The 21,280-nt window shown below is 37.5% G+C and overlaps 4 protein-coding genes across 5 annotated transcripts; 1 reads left to right on the top strand and 3 right to left on the bottom strand.

The window, feature by feature from the left end:
• The first annotated feature begins 89 nt into the window (after window positions 1–89).
• Window positions 90–3,097, top strand: LOC145651883 (uncharacterized). Its single transcript, XM_081700484.1, has 7 exons — window positions 90–126; window positions 527–657; window positions 884–1,142; window positions 1,420–1,482; window positions 1,600–1,721; window positions 1,821–2,505; window positions 2,777–3,097. The coding sequence occupies exons 1-7, from the start codon at window positions 90–92 to the stop codon at window positions 2,998–3,000; spliced, it is 1,521 nt and encodes a 506-aa protein (XP_081556610.1). The 3' UTR covers window positions 3,001–3,097.
• Window positions 3,098–5,367: 2,270 nt separating this feature from the next.
• On the bottom strand, window positions 5,368–6,811 carry LOC113569289 (olfactory receptor 2AT4-like). The gene is made up of 2 exons (XM_026997338.3): window positions 6,782–6,811; window positions 5,368–6,634 (listed from the first exon to the last, which is right to left on the bottom strand). Exon 2 carries the CDS (start codon window positions 6,632–6,634, stop codon window positions 5,696–5,698), a length of 939 nt encoding a protein of 312 aa, XP_026853139.3. The 5' UTR covers window positions 6,782–6,811; the 3' UTR covers window positions 5,368–5,695.
• A 3,094-nt stretch (window positions 6,812–9,905) lies between these two features.
• On the bottom strand, window positions 9,906–10,865 carry LOC113569454 (olfactory receptor 52K1-like). Its single transcript, XM_081700361.1, has one exon. It carries the CDS (start codon window positions 10,863–10,865, stop codon window positions 9,906–9,908), a length of 960 nt encoding a protein of 319 aa, XP_081556487.1.
• Window positions 10,866–16,534: 5,669 nt separating this feature from the next.
• LOC145643296 (olfactory receptor 1E16-like) lies at window positions 16,535–18,181 on the bottom strand. 2 transcript variants are annotated; one of them, XM_081700322.1, is made up of 2 exons: window positions 18,080–18,181; window positions 16,535–17,856 (listed from the first exon to the last, which is right to left on the bottom strand). In XM_081700322.1, exon 2 carries the CDS (start codon window positions 17,806–17,808, stop codon window positions 16,849–16,851), a length of 960 nt encoding a protein of 319 aa, XP_081556448.1. In that variant the 5' UTR covers window positions 17,809–17,856; window positions 18,080–18,181; the 3' UTR covers window positions 16,535–16,848. The 2 variants fall into 2 exon arrangements, with proteins under 2 accessions (XP_081556448.1, XP_081556449.1); XM_081700323.1 differs by having other exon boundaries at window positions 16,535–17,833; window positions 18,080–18,176.
• Between the last annotated feature and the right edge of the window lie 3,099 nt (window positions 18,182–21,280).

The raw sequence follows: 21,280 nt of genomic DNA, 5'->3' as shown, positions 1-21,280 counted from the left end.
TTTGGCAATGCAGAGTAAGGAGACTGTTGATTCTCAGATTCTAAATATTAATTTGGAGAAACTTCAGATCATTTTTTTTCCATTAAGAGATGAAAGATGAGGCAGACACCACCAAAAATGAAGCAAGTATATTAGATATATGTTAAAACAATTGGCCTTAGTCTTATTATTTTTATGTGATACCCCTTTTCTGCATTTTATAGATATCCATGGGCAGATGCTGCTCCTTGTAGAACCAATAAATGTCTGAATGGAGGGGTTTGCCAAGATCTCTGGTCCTATCACTATTGCCAGTGTCCCAGGAATTTCACAGGAACCAAATGTGCTAGTTGTAATGCCAATTGTTTTTTCTCCTCTGTTTATTTTTATATAGTATAAAAAGATGTTCCAATCATTTCTTTGTATAAAAAAAATAAACCCCTTAACATGTTTTGTGTGTTAATTTAATATGATGTGAACATATAATCTACTGTAACTTGCAATCCTTGTATGTGAATTAACAGATATGTGTCTGTGTATCTAATAGATAACGCTGAGGATCATGCATTATTTCTTAGTGAAGGGGCCTATGTTGAGTTTTTTGTCAAGGAAAACTATATCAGAAACCAGCTGCTTCAGTTCTTTCTGGATGGAAAAAATGGAGTCATTCAAGGGTTTGTCAGTTTTGAAGTCAAATTCAGGACAATAAAAAAACCCTGTGTTTTCATTTTTATTTTGGGGCAGGACACTACAACTAAAACTTAAGGTAAGCAAATTGCCTTGGCTATAGTAATACTTCTAGGGCAAATAAACTTTTTTTTTTTTTAATTTCGGTAGGACTGTAACATGTAAAGCTCTGAACATGATTTGACTTTGAATGCTGTTTGGGGTTTTCCCTTCTCAGATATCTGATGGGCAACCTCGCTATGTGTTCATGAATGTCACATCTGGGAAGCAATGGGAACTTGCTGTGGATAAAAGCGTGTCAGACGGTCGGTGGCATATCCTCCTTCTGCGCAGACACAGACAAGGTGCCAGTGTGCTTCTGGATGAGCTCCCCTTTGTGAACATCACTCACGCCATCATCAGCCAGGCTGTCTTCACAGTAGAGATGATCACATTGGGATCAGCTCCATCTGGGCACCCAAGCTACTTCAGTTCAGGTTAGCACTTTCTGCTGTTGCCATTTGCCATTCATTAAACACCATAAATTATAACTTGATATGTTTATGCATCATTCAAAATGTCTTTTTAAATTGCAGTCTCTGTCATGCCACTCAGAAATATGTTGCATTCTTAATTTTTTTTAGGCTAATTGTCTGAGAAATCTGCCTTACTTTGTGGATTCTGAGAATATCCAGTTGGCCAGTTGGTGGGGTTAGGTTTGTAATTGCAAGCCTGTTTATAACCATGCCTTCTGCATGCATCTTTGTTTTTCAGGATTTGTAGGGTGTGTGGAGCACATCAAACTTAATGGACATGTCTTACCATTCAGTGGACACAGTGAGATGGTGGACGCGAAGCCCAGTGCTTCTCTTTTCAAAAATGAATGTCAGACTGCAGACCACTGTGTCCTAACCCCTTGCGTTAAGGAAACCTGCCTTGCTCCATCTTGTATAGGTGGCGGTGACTGTATTTTGACACCTTCTGTTGCATTTGTGTCAATAACGTCTCTGCTGCATCATGTGGAGAATGCTTGCCTGCCACTGAGCACCGAGATGCTTGTGTTCAAACTTCAAAAAGTTCGCCCCTGTGGATCGTTGCTCTTGTACTTCCTGTAACCTTCATCGTGCTAATCTTGATTCTTTGCTTTGTCCTGCCGTACACCACCCACCAAACAGCTTGGCACGGACAATGTGGTTTTCAGTCTGGACCATGGTGACCGTAGTCGTCAGGACATTAGCAGTGAGAGCAGCAAGCAGCCAGATCTGATAGTGGCAGGGGAACTGTTGCGGAGAGTTGAGAATTATAATCATAGCCATCGAACAGGGTTTAGAAGAAGCGAGCTGGAGTACTATGAGATTGATAGTACATACACAACCTGCTGCTCTAACATAGAGCTCCTGCAAAAAGACATAGATGGTCATTGCAATAACTCTAATAATTTACCATCATGGGGGAAAGGAAAAGCTTCACAAAAGGTGAACACTACTGGCCTTGAATCCTCTGATGTAAGACATTATAAATCTCATCTTAAGAGAAGTGTTGGTTGTAATGTGGACCGTCGGTGCAGGGACCATCGACTCCATCTCCTCTACAAGAAAAAACTTCCTGAGCTAGCCGAGGACCCTCGTTTTCTCTCGGAAGATGAGGTTAAGAGGCTGAGCAGCCTGCTAGATCAGGCCTCCTGTCCTTCCCAGGCATGCACTGGACTGCCCACTAATTTACCCAGAGCCTTCAGCTCTGCCAGGATGGCGGAGAACTCATCAGAGAGTCACAGCTCTTTCACATGCTCTGAGTATGAGTACGAGAATGAACTCCGCTTGATCAGTGCACAGGACAACAGGCGTGGCCCTGAGACTGAAGGTAGGGTGACTTTTACGTGTTATAATGTGAAAAAGATGAGCACTGTAAGAAGGGGGATCGATACTTATGGAAAAATATATCAGTCCCATTAATGTTTAGATTAGCTTTTTTGTCTTTGTTAATTAATTGTGTAATATTGTTAGCCAACAGGCTTTACCTATCAATATCAACTCAGCAGCTCATAAAGAAAGGCTACAGTTCAGTCTCTGAATTTGATCTGATCTTTGATCCAGTGCACCTCACCTCTCCTCACTTGCTTCCTGTGTTGTAGACTGGTCCAGAGGACAGCTCGTACTGGCCATCCCATCACCTTTTAGAGACATCGAGACCCCTTCAAATACAACATCCCCTGGATCTATCCAGCAGGGGAGGGGCCTCCTTAATTTAGGGGTCGGCTTTAATACCTACTCAGATGTTTTTGAGGACATAGCAAACCTACCTGTCATTCCAGATTGTGACTGCGACACTCACAGTGATGAAGAACAGATTATTTGAAAATGTATTTAGTACAATTATGTGGTTATATCAGATTATGAAGATTTGCATGCATAGAGTTTCTAATAAAGGTTAAATAAACATTTTACACTCTCTAGTTTGGAGTTAAAGGAAGATTACATGAGAGACTTTAAAAGGTTAATTGTGTTTGTCAAGGTTGTGTCAACATTTTCCACTAAATTCTCATCATGGCAGTTTTGGTCCTTTGAAGAAATCTGAGCAGATCAGATATTTTGATGTTCATTGCTGGTGGTGTAATGCTATCTGCTGGCAGTGCTCTGAAAGTACATTTGGCGTCAAAAGAATTGTCACAAGATTCATCAAAAGTTATGCATTCTGCAAAACTATAGTTGTATATATGCTGAATGATTTGACTTATTTGCCATAAGCATGTGAGCTTTTCAGATAATGACCCATTTTTTAAAGGCATTATAGTAAAAGTTAATTTTAATCTATAATCTTTAAAATATGTTTTCAGTGTCTAGAAGAGAATCTCCTGTTCATGACTTATTTCCTTTACATTTTAATAACTTTAGAGCCAAAAATATGCCTAGGTGCTATATAGGCATAGAGTTTTTAGAAAATAAATCGTTAAGAATTTCCTGTAAATAAAATCTCTATATGACCTATTTTGGAGTTAAAATTATGAGAGACTTAAAAGGTGAATAGTATTGGTCAGATTGTGTGAAAATTTTCCTCAGGATTCTCATTATGCAAGTTTTTGTCATTTGGAGAAGTCTGAGCAGGTCAAAGATATTTTGATGCTCATTGCTGGTGGTGTAGTTCCATCTGCTGGCAGTGCTCTAAAAATATATGTGCCTTTGGAGGATGTTGAAATGCTGTTGTTTTATTGTTATTTTTAATCTTTTACAAATTGTATTATTATTTTTTTTAAATAGTTTGAACTGTCAAGGTAATATTGTACAGGAAGTAGCTGCTTGATACTCAGCCTTAATTTTTATATGGTGTAATTATGTAAAATGACCCTTACAATGTACAAAAAAAAAAAAAAAAAAAACATACAGAGAAAAAAAAAATCTAACAATGTTAAATGCTTCATTCCCTCTACTGCTTCCCTGTAATGGTTCAGATTTAAAACACTGCTCACTTATAAAGCCATAACTGGACCAGCTGCCACATACCTAAAAGTACTAATGAATAGTTCTGCTCCACTCTGCCTTTGAGTCTCTAGTAGTGCAGCCATCATCCCTCAAAATTCAAAGAAGATGTACATCATGAGTCTTCTCTATCTTGGCCACCAGGTGGTGGAATGAACTTTTACTGGCTTTCCATACAGCTGAGTTACAGGCTGTGTTTAAATGAAGGCTGAAGATGTATCTGTTCACTGAGTCACTAAGCTTTTAAAAACACCCCTTTACTGTCTTCCACTTTAGCCAGGGCTTTAATCTGTTAGTATTCTTAACATTGACCTATCTATCCTCAAAGGAGGAAATATATTTAACAGCAACTACAAAGCACTTCTGTAAGCTGATCTGGACAAGGGCATCGACTGACTGCTGTACGCGTATCAATTATCTTCAAAAGATGAATCTAAAAGTTGTAAACATTACAAAAATGTAAATGTATATATATGGTGAAAGGTTTGTTTTGCTTGCCAGAAAGATGTGACATTTTCAGATCATGACCCACTGGCCAATGGCCCAAGTTAATTCTAATGTTATTTGAATGTAATAATTATAAATATAGTTAATTGATAGTGTTTAAAAATGTGTTGTCTAAAAAATGATTTGTTCAGGACACATTTGATATAAGTTTTAATAACTTCAGAGCCAAAACGTTTGTCTAGATTAATAAAATATTTTCTGCAAATATCCAATAGAAAAACCCTTAAAACACGAAGTATGAATTAGCGACAAATGTAGTTTTCTTTATAGTTAGCTACTAATTTAAAAAGAACTTTCTTTATAGTTAGTTACTAATTTAAAAGGAACTTGTACCCATTTCCAAACTTAGAATACCAATTTACTTACTTTTACACTTTTATGCCTCTTTACAATATGACATCAATGGTATTAAACAATAAGCTTTTAACATGAAAAAAAAGAAATTAATATAGCACTCACATATATAGTTTGAAATAGCAAATTTAAAGATGTAAGATATAACTGATCATTTACTACAAATTATCCTGCTCCATCAATCAATCAAACAAACAAACAAACAAAAAAACACATGAGAGAGACAGACAGAGAGAGGGATAAAGAGAGAGTGAGAGTGAGAGAGAGAGTGAGCACAGGAACAGATGAACAGTTAACAGATTTGCAGTATTGTCTGCAGGTCATGATTTTTTACAACACATATGGCTTCAATAATAGTTAGGCCAAAATGTACAAATGTGTTGAAAACAAGCACTGGGACACTGGTATAGCCCTACTAAACATATACTTTCTATTTGTTCCTGTAGAAAGTACATGTCATTTTTATGTTACTGTAGGGTTCAACATGGCTTCAGTCCTTAATATTAAAAATGATTGATCATTAATTTATATCACTTAAATACTGTTTATTAAATGAATATATCTCTCACACAATATAAAATAGCATGTACAAATTTACAGATTTACTATTCACATGTTACTGATCAGTGATTATGTGCCCTCAAACTATTAAACAAGCAAGCAGAAAAACATGCTACTTTACGACAATATTCCCTGTGTTTATGTAACAGGCCCATCTACTCACAGCTGTCTTTTCTTAATGTTTTTATTAGTGTGTCTTTAATATCTTTTGTCTTAAAGCAGTATATGAATGGATTGATAAGAGCAGGGAACAGACTGTATATCATTGTCATCACACTGCGGATGTCTGTTCCAAAATCAAAGCCGATAATATATGCCAAATACGCAAAGCTTCTAGGTAGATAGTACAGGCAAATTATGAACAACTGAGGAGTACATGTTAGAAAGACTTTGTGTCTTCCCTCTTTACTTGGGATTTTCACCACTGAAATAATAATTGCCACATATGAATACATAATAAAAAATAAGGGACCCCATAGTACTGTCATAGCAATTGAAGTAGAAATGGTTTTTATGGTTGTTGTGTCTGCACAAGCCAGTCTGATTATTGAGAAATGATCACAGTAGCACTGAGCTATGATGTTTGGTCCACAATAAATCACACTAAGGGCCTGGCCAACAATTACACTTAGCTGTATGAGGTTAGCTATCCAAACCAGTAAGCAAAGAATGGCAATAGTGGAGTTATTAATTAGTGCTGTGTATCTGAGTGGTTTGCATATAGCAATCAATCTGTCAAGGGCCATTAATGCCATAAAAAATGAACTGCAAGCTCCTAGATAATGGACAAAAAACATTTGTGTAAAACAAACTTTAAATGGCATGATATTATTTGACAACCAGTACTTAGAAATAATTCTTGGAAGTATTGTAGTCCCAAATCCTAAATCTACTGCTGCAAGATTACAGAAGATAATGTACGTTGCCTTTTGAAGACTTCTTTCACATGCTACAAATACAATAATGAAAACATTCCCAGCTGCCAGTATCAGATATGTAATGAAAAAACAAACTGCTACCAGTGAATAATACTGAGCAGAGAGTCCCGGAAAGCCTTGGAGGACAAACTCATGGATGTTGATTGTGCTGTTCATCTCACAAAGAAAGGAGCAACATGAATTTTACACTTCTACATATATTCTACACAGGATATCTTATTTTCGATAAATAGTGAATTAAATGAAATACTGTCCTCATTTACAGTACAATATAACCACGATTTGTGAGATATTGAAACATACCTTGGTTAAATTATGCTCTGTGCTCTGGTAGTGTTAGCCCTGCACCTACATGGTAGGGGGTAAGCCAGGCTGCAGCTTTAAAACATGTTTTTTGGAGGAACATTAAAAGATTCTTTGACGTAGGCTTGCAAATAACTCTGTCATCCAAGCAATTCTTTAGAGAGTTCAGATGACACAAAGTAAACACTCTTGCTTTGTTTATGGATACCACAGTGGTTTTTCTTTTCATAGATATTGTTTTTGTAAACATTTGGGTGCTACCGCTCTTTCAATAGCTTGGCTGTGGTTTAGCAGCATTTAATACTTAGTGCAACTAAACTGTTTAACTTCCAGATGGGATGCTAAATCAACACAAGTGGGAGCTGAGCTAGACTTTATTATGCTGGATGCGTGTAGGTCTAATTTCTCAGGACACTGCCAGAGTAAAAATCTAAATATAATTTCTGCCTTTATATATACATGTTACATAGCACCACACATGACTTTAAATAGACTATTACAAATAGAGATGTTTTAAACGTACCCTCTTCAATGACAATGACAATATTAAATAATATTAATAACAGTAAACTTTATAATAATAATAATAATAATAATAATAACACACGATATGAAATCAATGCGGAATTTAACTGGTAGCCATTGCAGAGCAGAGAGAATGGGAGCAAAGTGCTCAAATGTTTTGGTTCGATCGAGAACTCTGGATGCTGCATTCTGGACCAACCGGAGCTTATTTAGTGATTTACTGGAACAGTCATCTAGAAGAGCACTGCGGTAGTCCAGCCGAGAGGTTATGAAAGCATGGATTAGTATCTTTAAGGGATAATATCATTCATCGTCTGGCAATATCGTGTAGATGGAAAAAACTTCTGATGACATTACATATGTGTGCATCAAATGAGATATTGGAATCAAAGATTTTTACTTGCCATTTCTTGCCATCCAACATTTAACTCCCTTTACACATTCTTCTATTTTGTTAAGATTGGAAGGGTCATTTGGTTTATCTGATAATAAAGCTGGATATCATCAACATAGGAATGAAAGCTGATGCCAGACTTGCAGATTATGGTACCGAGCGATAGCATGTAGAGGAAGACAATGGAAGGCCAAGCACTAACCTTTGTGGGACACCATATTTAACCTTAGTAAGATTGGATGATTCCTTATTCAGAAAGATAAATTGAGAGGTTAATGCTTGCAATGTTATCATAGGCACTATACTTTCTCATAGGCCCCAGTTGTAGGCTGCTCCCGTGTGCCTTCTTTTTTGCATTTCCTCACCAGCATGTAATGTAATTACAATAATGGGGATTGGGAACTTTTGGTATTCAAGATGGCCATGGAGGAATAGAGACAATGTCTGCAAGGAGTCAAACACCAAATCCACTTTTCCATTTCAGTGGAGATTGAAACTGCCATCTGGAATGCACACCAGGCATGTAGTTTGTGTGCATGGGCTACCCATGGACAAGGTGTCAGTCTGAGGTTTGTCAACCAGTTTTGTGTGGCCTTTTACTGGCTGCTGGAGACATCAAATCAGTGAAATGACTAGACAGAGAGGGTCCACCTCAATTGGACCCTACAATGTGTGGCCTTGAGGTTTGTGCGACCAGGCGGAGGCAAAATCACATCCACAAATTCATATTGCAAGTTGGCAATCTGTGCTTTCTGGGACAGAGATTAGGATTAAGGAACCAGAGTAGGATTAAAGTTTTCTTTTAGGAATCTCTGATCCAATTTATCTCTCCCAGGAACCACCATTGCCAGAGCAACAAGGATCATCTCTCTCCATGGTTTCAGGAGGATGACGTGGTCAATTTGGATACATTTTTCCTGATGTATCTGGATGCCCTGTAGTAGCCTGTTTGTCTCATTGATCATCTTCCTGTTTTATGCTTTTGCTCACTATTTTGTAGTTAACCTGCTTTATCAATAACATGCTAAATAAATAAAAATATTATGTCCTGCCTGATTTGTAAGAGTGGCACCAATATAATGAAGGTCAGTTAAAAATTTATGGTGAAGTTGGTTATATGTGGCTAATTTGCTACTGTCATTGGTAACATTAATGGCTGTACAACTCTGTTGTAATTACATTGTTGTAATTGTTTTCTATAACAAAATGAATAATATGTAATATGCAATTGTAACCCACCTAAATTTCTCATGCTAGGGAAGAGTTACATTCAGTGATCGTGTCCCCACTGTTCAGTGAGCAAAGGTTTTGCTCACCATGTAGTCTTTTTTTTCCTCACACACACGCACACACACACATATGCAAGGGAGACTGTAGTTAAAAGGGATTGAATTTAAAACGTGCATGGAAGAAAGAATACGACTACCCGGGTAGCAACTTTTATTCCCTTTTTTGGACTGAATTGTATTTGTACAGTTACTGTTGTTGTCGCAATGCATTTATTAAATGCAGAATTACGCCTTCATTGTTTAAACACTCAACTGAACCTAGGAAAGGCCCAGTGAGATTTAGTCATCTTGGTTGATGTAACTTCCATCAGCACCACACTATGGTTACACAATGTAGATAGGTGGGTAGGTAGGTAGGTCGGTAGGTAGGTAGATAGATAGATAGATAGATAGATAGATAGATAGATAGATAGATAGATAGATAGATAGATAGATAGATAGATAGATAGATAGATAGATAGATAGATAGATAGATAGATAGAGACACTTGAATATTGTGTACTGTATATATGCAAGCAGTGAAGATAAATGCTGTCAACACACAGCATAAAAGTAAACCAAGGCAACTGTGAACTTTTGGCTCCAGTGAGAAACAATTCAGAAGAGAATGTCATTTGGTGGTTCTACAACTACAATCTGAAATATTTTAATTGAGGAGAATTATGTTGATTGAAGAATGTTAAAAAAGAAAAATATAAACATATAGAAATTAAAGAGCTACAGCATAGTAAATCAAAACGTATTTGTTTCACAGTTTAGTAAATAATCCATACTCTTGAAATATTAAAGCACAACTTGTAAAACATTGCTTATGGAAGAAATATTGGTAAATGGACATTAGTAGTCTGTTTACATAAAATAAAGTCAGGGGGAAAGAACATGTACATACTGTATCAACTGAGCAGTGCGCTGAGCTTCAGGGAGCTTTCAGTTGATCATTGTGAATTTTTCTCAGCTTCATCATGACAGATTCTCGAATTTCCCTAGTTCGAAAGCAGAATATAATTGGATTAACAAGAGGGGGAAACAGACTATACCACATAATCACCATAATGTGATTAGCAAAGTTCATTTGAACCTTTACATCAGTAATATAGACAGCACATCGTGGCAGATAGTAAAGGCATATGATAAGAAGCTGAGGACTACACGTGGAGAATGTTTTGTACTTTGCTTGAACATTGGATATTTTTAAGACAGTTAAGATGATTGCTATGTAGGAGAATATAATGAAAGCAAGGGGGCCCAACAGCACAATCATAGCCATACTAAAAGAAAAAAATGTAATACTCTTTAAATCACCACAGGCCAATCTACTTATTGAAATTAGGTCACAAAAGCATTGTGTTATTATATTGGAGTCACAGTAGGGCACAGCTATGGTCTGATGAACTACCACAGGCAACCACACCACTGGAATTACCCAGAACACTGCACATGCAATTGCCATGGACTGATTTGTAATAATCGCAGAGTATCTGAGGGGGTTACATATACTAATAAATCGATCAGCAGCCATTAATAGCAAAATGAGAGATGTCACAGTCCCAAGATAATGAATAAAAAACATTTGTACAAAGCAAGCATGGAATGACAGAGTTTCATCTTTTAACAGGTACTTTGCAATTATTTTAGGCATTGTGACTGTTCCAAAAGCAAAGTCCACTGCAGCGAGATTACAGAAGACAAGGTAGCATGGTTTTTGAAGGCTCTTTTCATAAGACACAAATGCAATAATGAAAATGTTCCCCCCTGAAAGTGTGAGATAAATGAAGAGAAGAAGGGTTCCAACTGCTGCGTAATATTCTGGAAGGAGTCCTGGAAATCCAAGGAGGAAGAATTCTGTAATTGTTGTGGAATTGGCATGTCGGTCCATGACTTTGACAGTGTTCCAAAACCACTTAATAAAACATTCACCAACTCACTGCAAGTTTAAAAAGGAAACAGTTAGGTCTAGGTTGTGTATTTTGATATAATAAACATACTGCTAAAAAAGCTGAATTTAAAAATAAGCTGTAACATGATTTAAGAATAATAATACAGTTGTAAGGATACAATAAGTTATATTTTCCAAAACATTTTGTAAATACCATTGCAATAACTATGTATTTAGTGCTAAAATGAATCAGTGTATAATTATGGTTTCTTGCCTCCATGTATGTTTAATAGTAGTTGCAGAAATGTATTCTGAAGAAAATTCTGAAGTCTACATTGACAGAACCCAACTGAAAAGAGGTCATCGCTGCATTACTTTATAAACATTTTTCCAAAACACTCGAGGCCTTTTGCTGCTTGAGGTAATAATATATGCTCTAGAGTCACATTGCCCTACTACACCAAACCAAATACCAAATCTCAGCATGCCTCAGGAGAACACTGGAGATCGGCCTCTTTGGAATATTGCTTACACCTGACTCTAATTATCCTCTTAATTTTTAAGTAAAGCTGTAACCATTCCTCAGTGTGAAGTAGTGTTATTTTATTATGCATGCTTAGCATTATCTTTGGATTGCCTTTTTAGTGTCGTCTACCTGGACTGTTTTTGGATTAAGATTCTTTGGTTTTGCCCTGTCTACAGGTCGCATGTTTAGTGTTACTCTGGTTTTGACTCATGCCTGTACCTGACTTCGACTTGGAAAACCTTACCTGTTTGTGCAGCCTCTGCATCACCTCTGACTACTGCCTGTTTTTGGATCACATCTTGCCTCTTTTCCTAAGTAAATTGCTATTCAATATCCTAATCTGCGAGTGTCCTTATTATCTTCACCCGTTACTGAATACTTCGCCTAAAATGCAGAAGGCAGATTCAGACAATTTACAAGAGGTTTCACAAGGTCAGTTGTTGGTACTACACCAACTGCTACTGGAGGGTTTTACCCATTCCCTTACCTCTGCTTCCAGGAACCAAGTTGGCCAGTCAGTAAACAAGCCAAGACCGACGGTGACCCTGAGAGGTGCAGAGGTTTTTTGCACCAGTGTTCCCATTATTTCAGGAACTGAACAGGCAGTGATGATCAAGCCAAAATAGCCTTTATGGTATCTCACCTCACTGACAAAGCATTGGAATGGGTGACAGCAGTGTGGTCACATATTCAGACATTCAGTTATGATTAGTTCACTGCAGAACGTGGTACAGTCTTTGACCATGCTCATGAGGGCAGAGCCTACAGGGACCTATTACCCAACCTCTGTCAGGGGAATTGCTCTTTTTCAGAATATGCTAGAGAGTTTCAACCCATTGCAGCAGGTAGCAAATGCCCAACAAGTCCTTTAGGAACTACTTGTAATTCTGAGCTCATGCAATGTGATTCCTTTCATCTTCATCCTACAGATAAGGAGCATAGATGACGTTATGGGCTTTGTTTTGACTGTGGAAGGGCTGAATAGACAACATCTTACAGGAATGCTGGCTGTTTAACGGGTTATGCGCCAACCCCTAGAAAAATTGCAAAGGCGTGCTAATCTGGTGACTGTGCACACTAAGGGGTTGGTCTCTAGTTCTTTCCTTTTGAAGATTTGTTTATACAGTCACAGTAATGTCTCTCTGTTTCCGGCCCTGATCACTTCTGGAGTAGAGGGAAATTTCATCCACTCATCCACTTCATCCACTGGAGTACAAGAACTCCAGATTTGTGTTGAACCCTTAGATGTTCCTATAGTCATCGCAGCCCTCGACAGAGGTCCTATGGGGAATGGCCACATAAAATTCCACACACTACCAGTTAAACTTGTTGCCAGTGCTCTACACATGGGATAACTTGCCTTTTTGTGCTAGATAAATCTCAACACTCTATAGTCTTGGGGATGCCTTGGCTAGAAAAACATAACCCTATTATTCCCTGGGCTGAGCAACAGCTGTTATCCTGGTGGCCTTTCTGTTTCCAGAACTGCTAACAAAGACCTACTGTTGCACTTTGTTCCACCTCCATTTAGAGTCCAGAGATCGATAATCCATTAAGGATACCTCCAGAATACGAAGGTCTGCAAGTGGTGTACAGTAAACAAAGGGCTTCTGAGCTTCCACCTCATTGTTCTTATGATTGTTCATTGTAGCTTTTGGTAAATGCTTCATATCAAAAGGCCAGGACCTATCCCCTTACCCAGGAGGAAGAAAAAGTCATGGAAACATATGTGCAAGAAGCCTTAAGCCAGGGTTTTATTCATCGCTCTTCGTCACCCTTAACTTTGGTTAGTTTTCATCAAAAAGAAGGATGGGAGTCTTTGCCCTTGTATAGACTACTGTGCCCTCAGCCAGGCTACAAAGAAATATGCCTATCCCTCTTACTCTTATCCCAGTAGCTCTATAGCAGTTATGCAATGCTAGGATATTTATTAAGATCATCTCAGGGAGCGCTTATAATTTAATCAGAATAAGAGAGGGCGATGAGTGGAAAACTGCCTCTGTAACCAATAAATGACACTATAAGTACCTGGTGATGCCTTTCGGCCTCAGCATTTCACCTTCAGTGTTCCAAGCATTCATTAATGATGTATAGAGCGATATGATAGGTAATTTCATCATTGCATATATTGATGATATTCTTGTGCTCTTTCCAGATCACAGGGCACATGTAGAGCACGTTTGTCAGGTACTCCAGTGCTTGTTTGCAAAAAACTACATTAAGAGTGAAAAAATGTGAGTGCAATCTGAACACAGTTTCCTTTCTAGGATATGTAATCAGTGATGGTGGAGTATCTATGGATGACCGAAAGGTGAATGTTGTTCTTAACTAGCTTACTCCTACCACTATTAAGGACTTACAAAGGTTTTTGCGTTTTTCCAGTTTTTAGCAAAGATTTACAAAGAATTTTAGTATTTTGGCAGCCCCCCCACAACCCTGGGGCAAGTAAAAAGTTGCGATGGTCCCCTCGAGCAGCAGAAGCATTCAAAGCCTTAAAAAGAGCCTTCACGTTTGCCCCGTTCTAAAGCTCCCAAATTCCGATGAACCATTTACGGTTGAGGTAGATGCCTGTGATACAGGAGTTGGATCAATATTATCTCACAGACTAGATGCCTCTTCTAAACTTTTCCCTGTGACATTCTATTCACATAAACTCAATCCAGCAGAATGCAACTATGGAATAGGAGACTGTTAGTTACTAGAACTGGCATTAGAGGAGTGGTGTCATTGGCTCAAGGGGGTGAAGCATCCATTTGTACTATTAACGGACTACAAAAGCCTGACAAGTTGACAAGTGCCTTAACTCTCACCAAGCACGGTGGTCTCACCAAGCTAACCTTCAGATGTCCAGGTAAGACATGCTTGCAACAACTTATCTTGAATCACTACTGGTGGGATATGTTATGTAAGAATGTCCACTGGTATGTAGCACCTTGTTCCATATGTTTACAATGTAAAACCCCCAAATGATTGCCTGCTGTAAACCTCAGGCCATTGCCTCCATGGACTTTGTTACAGATCTTCCATGTTCACAGGGTCATAACATAATACTCACAGTCATCAAGCATTTCTCAAAGGGAATGGGGTTTATTCCTTTCAAGGGCATACCCAATCATTTCAGATAGCAGAAACATTATGTGAGCTAGTTTTTAGGTTCTGTGGAATTCCTGAGGATATTTTGAGTGATAGGGGACCTCAGTTTACGTAACAGGTATGGTTGGCTTTTTTCGAGCATCTGGGTGTGTCCGTAATGCCACCCTAAAGCTAACAGTCGATGTGAGTGGGCAAATGAATAATTAGGAAAAGACCTCTGACTATATTGTCACAATAACCTGCCAGACCTGGCAAAATACATATTGTGGGCAGAGATAGCACAGAACTTCTTAGCATGTACTACTATTGGAAAAACCCCTTTTGAGTGTACTTTAGCTTATCAGCCACCATTGTCACCATGGACAACCAACCCCCAGATTTCCTGGCTGTGGATTCCTGGATGGCTCATAGCGAGCAAGCCTGGGAGGAAATACATCAACACATCAATGCTGTCCTCCAGCATCATTGAGTTTGCAGACTGGTACCATGTATCAGTACTCTTAACATTTAAGTAAAGCTGTAACCATTCCTTAGTGCAAAGTAGTGCCATTTCATTATGTGTACTGAGCATTATCTTTGGATTGCCTTTTTCCTGTTGTCTACATGGACTGATTTTGGATTATGATACATATGTTTTGCCTGGTCTACATGCTGCATGTTTATTGTTACTCTGGTTTTGACTCATGCCTGTACCTAACTTCGATTTGGAAAACCTTACCTGTTTGTTCAGCCTCTGCATCACCTTTGACTACTGCCTGTTTTCGCATCACGTCTTGCCTCTTTCCCTAAGTAAATTGCTATTCAACATCCCAATCCCCTCATTTCATGGCCAGAAAACCAGATCATCAGATTGTCCTTCTTCTATCAGGCCCATTTGCCTTAGACCTGTGGCCCTGGCTCTCTGGTCCACCACAATGTCAACTCTACCACATCTATTCCTGAACCCTATTGTGATTTGGCTGATGTATGTATAGGTATGAAGACCACGCAGCTTCCTCGCTATTGCAGTGCAGATTGCTCCATCTGGCTCCTCGATAACAGGATGTCCTTGGAGGAAGGAGTGATGGAACAATACATTTAGGAGACCTTTGGTCCAAGGGCCACTCCACCATACCTCCCTCAGTCTGCATCTTCTTTTTGTCAAAAAACCACAGTGGCTGAGGTCATGCATAAACTACGGAGGCCTTATTACCCTTCTAGTGAAATACCTGCACACTGTACCTCTGGGCCAAGCAACTTTAGAGCAGCTTAGAGATGTGCTGTACTACACAAAGTTAGATCTACGGCGTGCCTACAATCTGATTAGGATCAGAGAAGGTGACTGTGAGTACCTGGTTCTCATGTATGGCATAGTCACAGTGGCTTCCATATTTTTGTTTCAAGACAATTTTCTCAATGATTTGGTCAATGAACAGTAGATTTGAAATGGATCTTTAACAGTCACCTCTAAATTTTTCGTTAAGAGAGGCTTTACAACTGCAGTTTTTAGTGAGTTAAGAAAAATGCCTGACAAGAGTGAAGTATTTACTATCTAAAATATTTCACCTGCAATTGTGTGAAACCATCTCTAAGAAGCTGCTTGATTCAGTGGGCGATTTGTGGACGATTCGAGGAAACCCATTGTATCAATTGAAATACTTAATAGCACCAAAACTGGGAGCTTTTAGTTATTTGCAGACAATATAGCTATACTGGGGGAAGGGCTGTTCCCAAACATGGACTTTCATGCAATATTCAGTGATCATTTTTTAATTGTTACATACAAATCCTGAGGAATGTCCTTGTTCAATAAATATTAATTGAAATTTAAAAAAAATATTACTCTACAATTTGAAAGATTGCTGTAGAAATGTAAATATATAATGAAATCATTAATAATCTTGTAGAAATAATAGTAGTATTTTAGAATAGTTGTAGGCATGCTCTATATAGCAGAATCTTTGTTTTAGGTGTAGTGAAAAAATCAGATGTCCAGAGAAAACATCCACTATAGAAAAAGAGAGACAGAGAACTCTCCAAACCAATGCAATCTTTAAATTGTCTTTATTGTATCAGCAAGTCATAACTACTTTTGAAAAATGCACATGTAGCACTTGCTTAGCACTTCTTCAGGGCATGTAGCCCTGATCTATATTCACATTAGTCATTTAATTTAAATCAGTTTAAATTACTGGAGAAAGCTGAGAAAACAAATATTTGTATGTAATGGGATTTTTAATTCATATATGTGAACATATAAATAAATGTAATAAAATAAATGCTATTCCTACGACTACTGACTAGACAAAAATAGATAATGGATAGACAGAGACTGTTATAAAAAGCACGTGTACATACTGTACTGACTGAGCAGTGCGCTGAGCCTCAGGGAGCTTTTAGTTGATCATTATGAATTTTTCTCAGCTTCATCATGACAGATTCTCGAATTTCCTTAGTTCGAAAGCAGAATATCATTGGATTAACAAGAGGGGGAAACAAACTATACCACATAATCACCATAATGCGATTAGCAATGTTCATTTGAACCTTTACATCAGTAATATAGACAGCACATCGTGGCAGATAGTAAAGGCATATGATAAGAAGCTGAGGGCTACACGTGGAGAATGTTTTGTACATTGCTTGAACATTGGATATTTTTAAGACAGTTAAGATGATTGTTATGTAGGAGAATATGATGAAAGCAAGGGGGCCCAACAGCACAGTCAAAGCCACAATCAAGGAAAAAAATGTAAGACTCCTTAAATCACCACAGGCCAATCTAGTTATTGAAACTAGGTCACAAAAGCATTGTGTTATTATATTGGAGTCACAATAAGATGCGGCTGTGGTCTGGTGAACTATCACTGTCAGAAATGAGATTGGAAAAACCCAAAAAAAAACACAAGCGATTGCCATGGAATGGTTTGTAACAAGAGCTGGGTATCTGAGCGGGTTACATATGGCAATAAATCGATCAATTGCCATCAATAGTAAAAGGAAAGAAGTGACAGTGCCAAAATAATGGACAAAAAACATTTGTGCAATGCAACTATGAAATGTCAAAGTTTCATCTTTTAACAGGTACTTTGCAATTATTTTAGGCATTGTGGTGCTTCCAAAAGCAAAGTCAACAACAGCAAGATTACAGAAGACAAGGTAGCATGGCTTTTGAAGACTCTTTTCATAAGACACAAATGCAATAATGAAAATGTTTCCCCCTACAAGTGTGAGATAAATGAAGAGGAGAAGGGTTCCAACTGCTGCGTAATATTCTGGAAGGACTCCTGGAAATCCAAGGAGGAAGAATTCTGTAATTGTTGTGGAATTGTCATGTTGGTCCATGACTTTCTTGTTGTTCCAAAATCACCTAATAAAACACCAGTCTACTCACTGCATGTTTAAAAAAGGCAACAGAAGGTTAGATTCTGATATGATTAAACATTCTGCTAAAATCATTAAGCCAAATTTAAAACATATCTGTTACATAATTAAAAATGTAAAAATACAGTTTAATGAGGATTTTCTGCTAATAATGATAGGAAACAATTACAGGTGAAATACTTCTATCACATTTTATGAATACCACACTATGTATTAAATAATATAGACTTACTATCAGCAGCTATCCAAATATTGCTCTCTTGCCTCTGCCAAATGAGTTAAACTGTAAATGTAAATGCCTTCCTTATGTAAAATAGTAGCTATAGAAATGTTGGAACTGACAAAACCCAATTGAAATAAGTCACTGAAGTACCACCTTATAAACATTTTTTTCAGACACTGGAGGCATGCTACTACCTGATGTAATAATAATGCATGTTGTGATGTTTGTGTTTACTCTGTGCTCATGAGGTCAGCAGAGAATAGTGTGGAACTTCAAATAAACTGCTGTTCTTCAGTCAAAATGACTGCCACTTCTGTTTTTCTTCAATCTGAGAAACACATCACGACACAAACATATCTCTGGGAATGAAAAGAAACACTGATCATACATAGTTGGGGGTACATTCTGTGGTTTCCTTAACTGACAACAAGACAGTAAATTAAAACTGGATTTACATTATTTAGCCATTCTATGACTGGTTTGGTGTAATAGCATGTTTATAAACAATTTTAAAGCTAACCCTTAATGTTAATTATTATTATTATTATTAAAAATTAAATAAAATAATAATAATAATAATAATAATAATAATAATAATAATAATAATAATAATAATAATAATAATGCATTTTATTTACAATGCACCTTTTATTTAGGTGAAGATCTCAATGTGCTACAAAGATAAATTGAATACCATGGTAAAACTATTATATAAAAGAAACAAGATTAAAACATTTTAATAATACTAAACAACAAATCACTATAATATTTAATATAAATGAAATACATCAACCTCATGTTATGTAAGAGACTTTCAGTAAAACAGTAAAACATTTAAAATCAGACCTACCCAGCCTGCATTTGGCTGTGGAAAGTACCAGAGAAAACATGTGTCATGGTTTCCCACTAAGGTGTTGTGGTTCCTATGGCACTGAGAACCATGTACTTTTGTTTTGTTTGTTTGAAGGCTATTTGCCCCTAAATCCGAATCTTCTGTGGTCATCTAGTGCTCATCTGGCATGGGGGAGATTGTTAGTCTAGAAGGACACCCAGGGGTCTCCCTCTCAGTGCATATTTTCAGGTTTCCAGCTCTGTCTCTAGTCACCTGCATTGATGACACCCTGTCTCCAGTCTCTGGTTTTGAGCACAGTGTGGAAAACATTGCTCTGCCTAGAAGATGCTACTCTGCGTGGAAGAGGCTACCCCTGTGTCCTGTTTCTGGCAGTTCCTGTGCCTTTCTGCCTCCTAGAGGGCGCCATTGCTGTACCACAGTTCACAACGCCTTCCAGCTTCTTTCATGATGTTTCTGACTGCAGCGTGCCCTGATTTCATGGGGCATTGCCTCTGTCCTGCTTGCCTGTCCTCTGCCAGGCTGGTCCCTTGGTTTGTTCCCCAGATCTTTTTTTTGTTGGTTTTTTTTTTACATTTTTCAGTATCATTTATTTATGTGGATGCTAACTTGCATTCTCAATTGCAAATACACAAAACAGTGCGTGAATGTTACATTTACACTGGCCTGCAAATGACAATAGGACAATGGAGCATGTAGCTAAAAATACAAAAACTACTTACAATGATATGAAGCTTAACGATATTAAAATAACATAAAGCACTTATTAGCTATCAGTCTAAATAGCTAGCTGACTAGAATACTTTTTATTTGACTTTTTATGAGGCTTAACTCACGCGTCAAATCAAGAGTCAGTTAAGGAAAAGTCACCAGAGAGTTAAGCAAAACTGAGCTGAAGTGTGACTTGAGTTCAAGTCGCTGACTCAAGTTGACATCTCTGCCCTGCTGCAGATGCATTCTCCCAATTAAAACCTTCACATTAAGGAGGGTGGAAAACTCCTCATCTCAAAAGAGCTACAAGAGCTGTGGGGATAACAATGAATAATAATATAATATTTAAACTCTACTTAGTATTTTTTAATGAAATAATTTGCAGCATGTTATATCAGATGTCATGTATTTATTTATCATTCCCTCAAAATTATTTCAGTTATTTTGTGCAGCTTGAATGTTGGGGTAATCACGTGAGTTTGTCATATTTTGCAGTAAAATTGCAGTAAATATATTTCAGTGTCAACAGAAAGATATGTCTCCTCTTGTTTTCTAGTTCTTTAATGTCATCAGAATTTGCGTATATGATGGACAATACCCTAAATTCAGCAGCAATCTACAATTGCAAAGTGGGCACATTTCATTGCGGCATGGATACCACACTGTTCTTCACTCAATTGCAGTGATGCTTATATTGCTTTGTTTTGGTACAACACCACATAGTGGAAGACAAAGGTGGTTTGAGTTCTAGCGTTAATATAGAATTTTTCACTTTAAATAAAGTTTTTTGGTTTTTTTCTGTTATGTGATCAATTAACATTAAATCAAAGCAATGGACCTCAGAATCTCAATCTTAAATGCAATCTCATCTATACATTGTATTTAACTGTGTTGACTGTAATGACCTCATTTCAGTGAAGTATGAATGCCTGAAGTAGAAAGCAATATAGTTATGACATGATTGCTTTTTAAGGCGGATTGCATTCAATTGTGACACAAATTCAGTATTTCATTTTGCAAAGCCCTACATATTGTTTTTCAATAAAGAGGTCATATGAAATGAAAACAATACAATAGAGGTTTTGCTTTTCAATCTGGCATGTATTCCACATGTTGTTACTGAAAAGTAACGTCATGTGTGTTTTGTATTTCTTGAGATTCCACTTAGCGTAGCAGTCTTAACTGCATTTTCATTTGGCAAAATTGAGTGTCAGACTGCAATATTCTTACTTTTGTCTATAGAGGGAAGACACTCAGGACATTCTATATACAGAGTAGTGTAAATATTCACATAAGCACCAGTTAAGAGACAATTTTGATGTTATTTTTGTTGTGAAGTTTAAGGTTGTCAGCATTTTTTGTGCTTTCTAGACATCTTAATGAATTATAATTATATTAACATGGGGCAAGCATTAACCCTAAGATAACCCTACCCCTACCCTACTCCCTATACATGACTCACCCACATGACACCTTCTAGAAAAAAAAGAAAAAATCAATATACAGATTGATTTGACATGCACGTTATGTAATCCTTTAATTTTTCACATAACTGCAATGGATGGAAACCCAACTTCATTTGTACTTTTGTTTTCTACTTTTCAAAATGCACATAACATTGACAAATCATCTGAAGGGTAATCCATACA

The sequence above is a fragment of the Electrophorus electricus genome, chromosome 17, assembly GCF_041902795.1.
Source record: "Electrophorus electricus isolate QZ-2024a chromosome 17, ASM4190279v1, whole genome shotgun sequence".
NCBI lineage: Eukaryota > Metazoa > Chordata > Actinopteri > Gymnotiformes > Gymnotidae > Electrophorus > Electrophorus electricus.
Note: the sequence above shows the minus strand (reverse complement) of the source record. Positions and strands in the feature narration are given on the sequence as shown.

Excerpts from the sequence above, each read along its gene's own strand:
- LOC145651883 (XM_081700484.1), top strand. The coding sequence starts at position 90 with ATGAAAGATGAGGCAGACACCACCAAAAATGAAGCAA. Across the intron at positions 1,143-1,419 it reads CCCAAGCTACTTCAGTTCAG|GATTTGTAGGGTGTGTGGAG; the intron begins GTTAGCACTTTC and ends TTTGTTTTTCAG. Across the intron at positions 1,722-1,820 it reads TTGTGTTCAAACTTCAAAAA|CTTGGCACGGACAATGTGGT; the intron begins GTTCGCCCCTGT and ends CCCACCAAACAG.
- LOC113569289 (XM_026997338.3), bottom strand. The coding sequence starts at position 6,634 with ATGAACAGCACAATCAACATCCATGAGTTTGTCCTCCAAGGCTTTCCG.
- LOC113569454 (XM_081700361.1), bottom strand. The coding sequence starts at position 10,865 with ATGGACCGACATGCCAATTCCACAACAATTACAGAATTCTTCCTCCTT.
- LOC145643296 (XM_081700322.1), bottom strand. The coding sequence starts at position 17,808 with ATGGACCAACATGACAATTCCACAACAATTACAGAATTCTTCCTCCTT.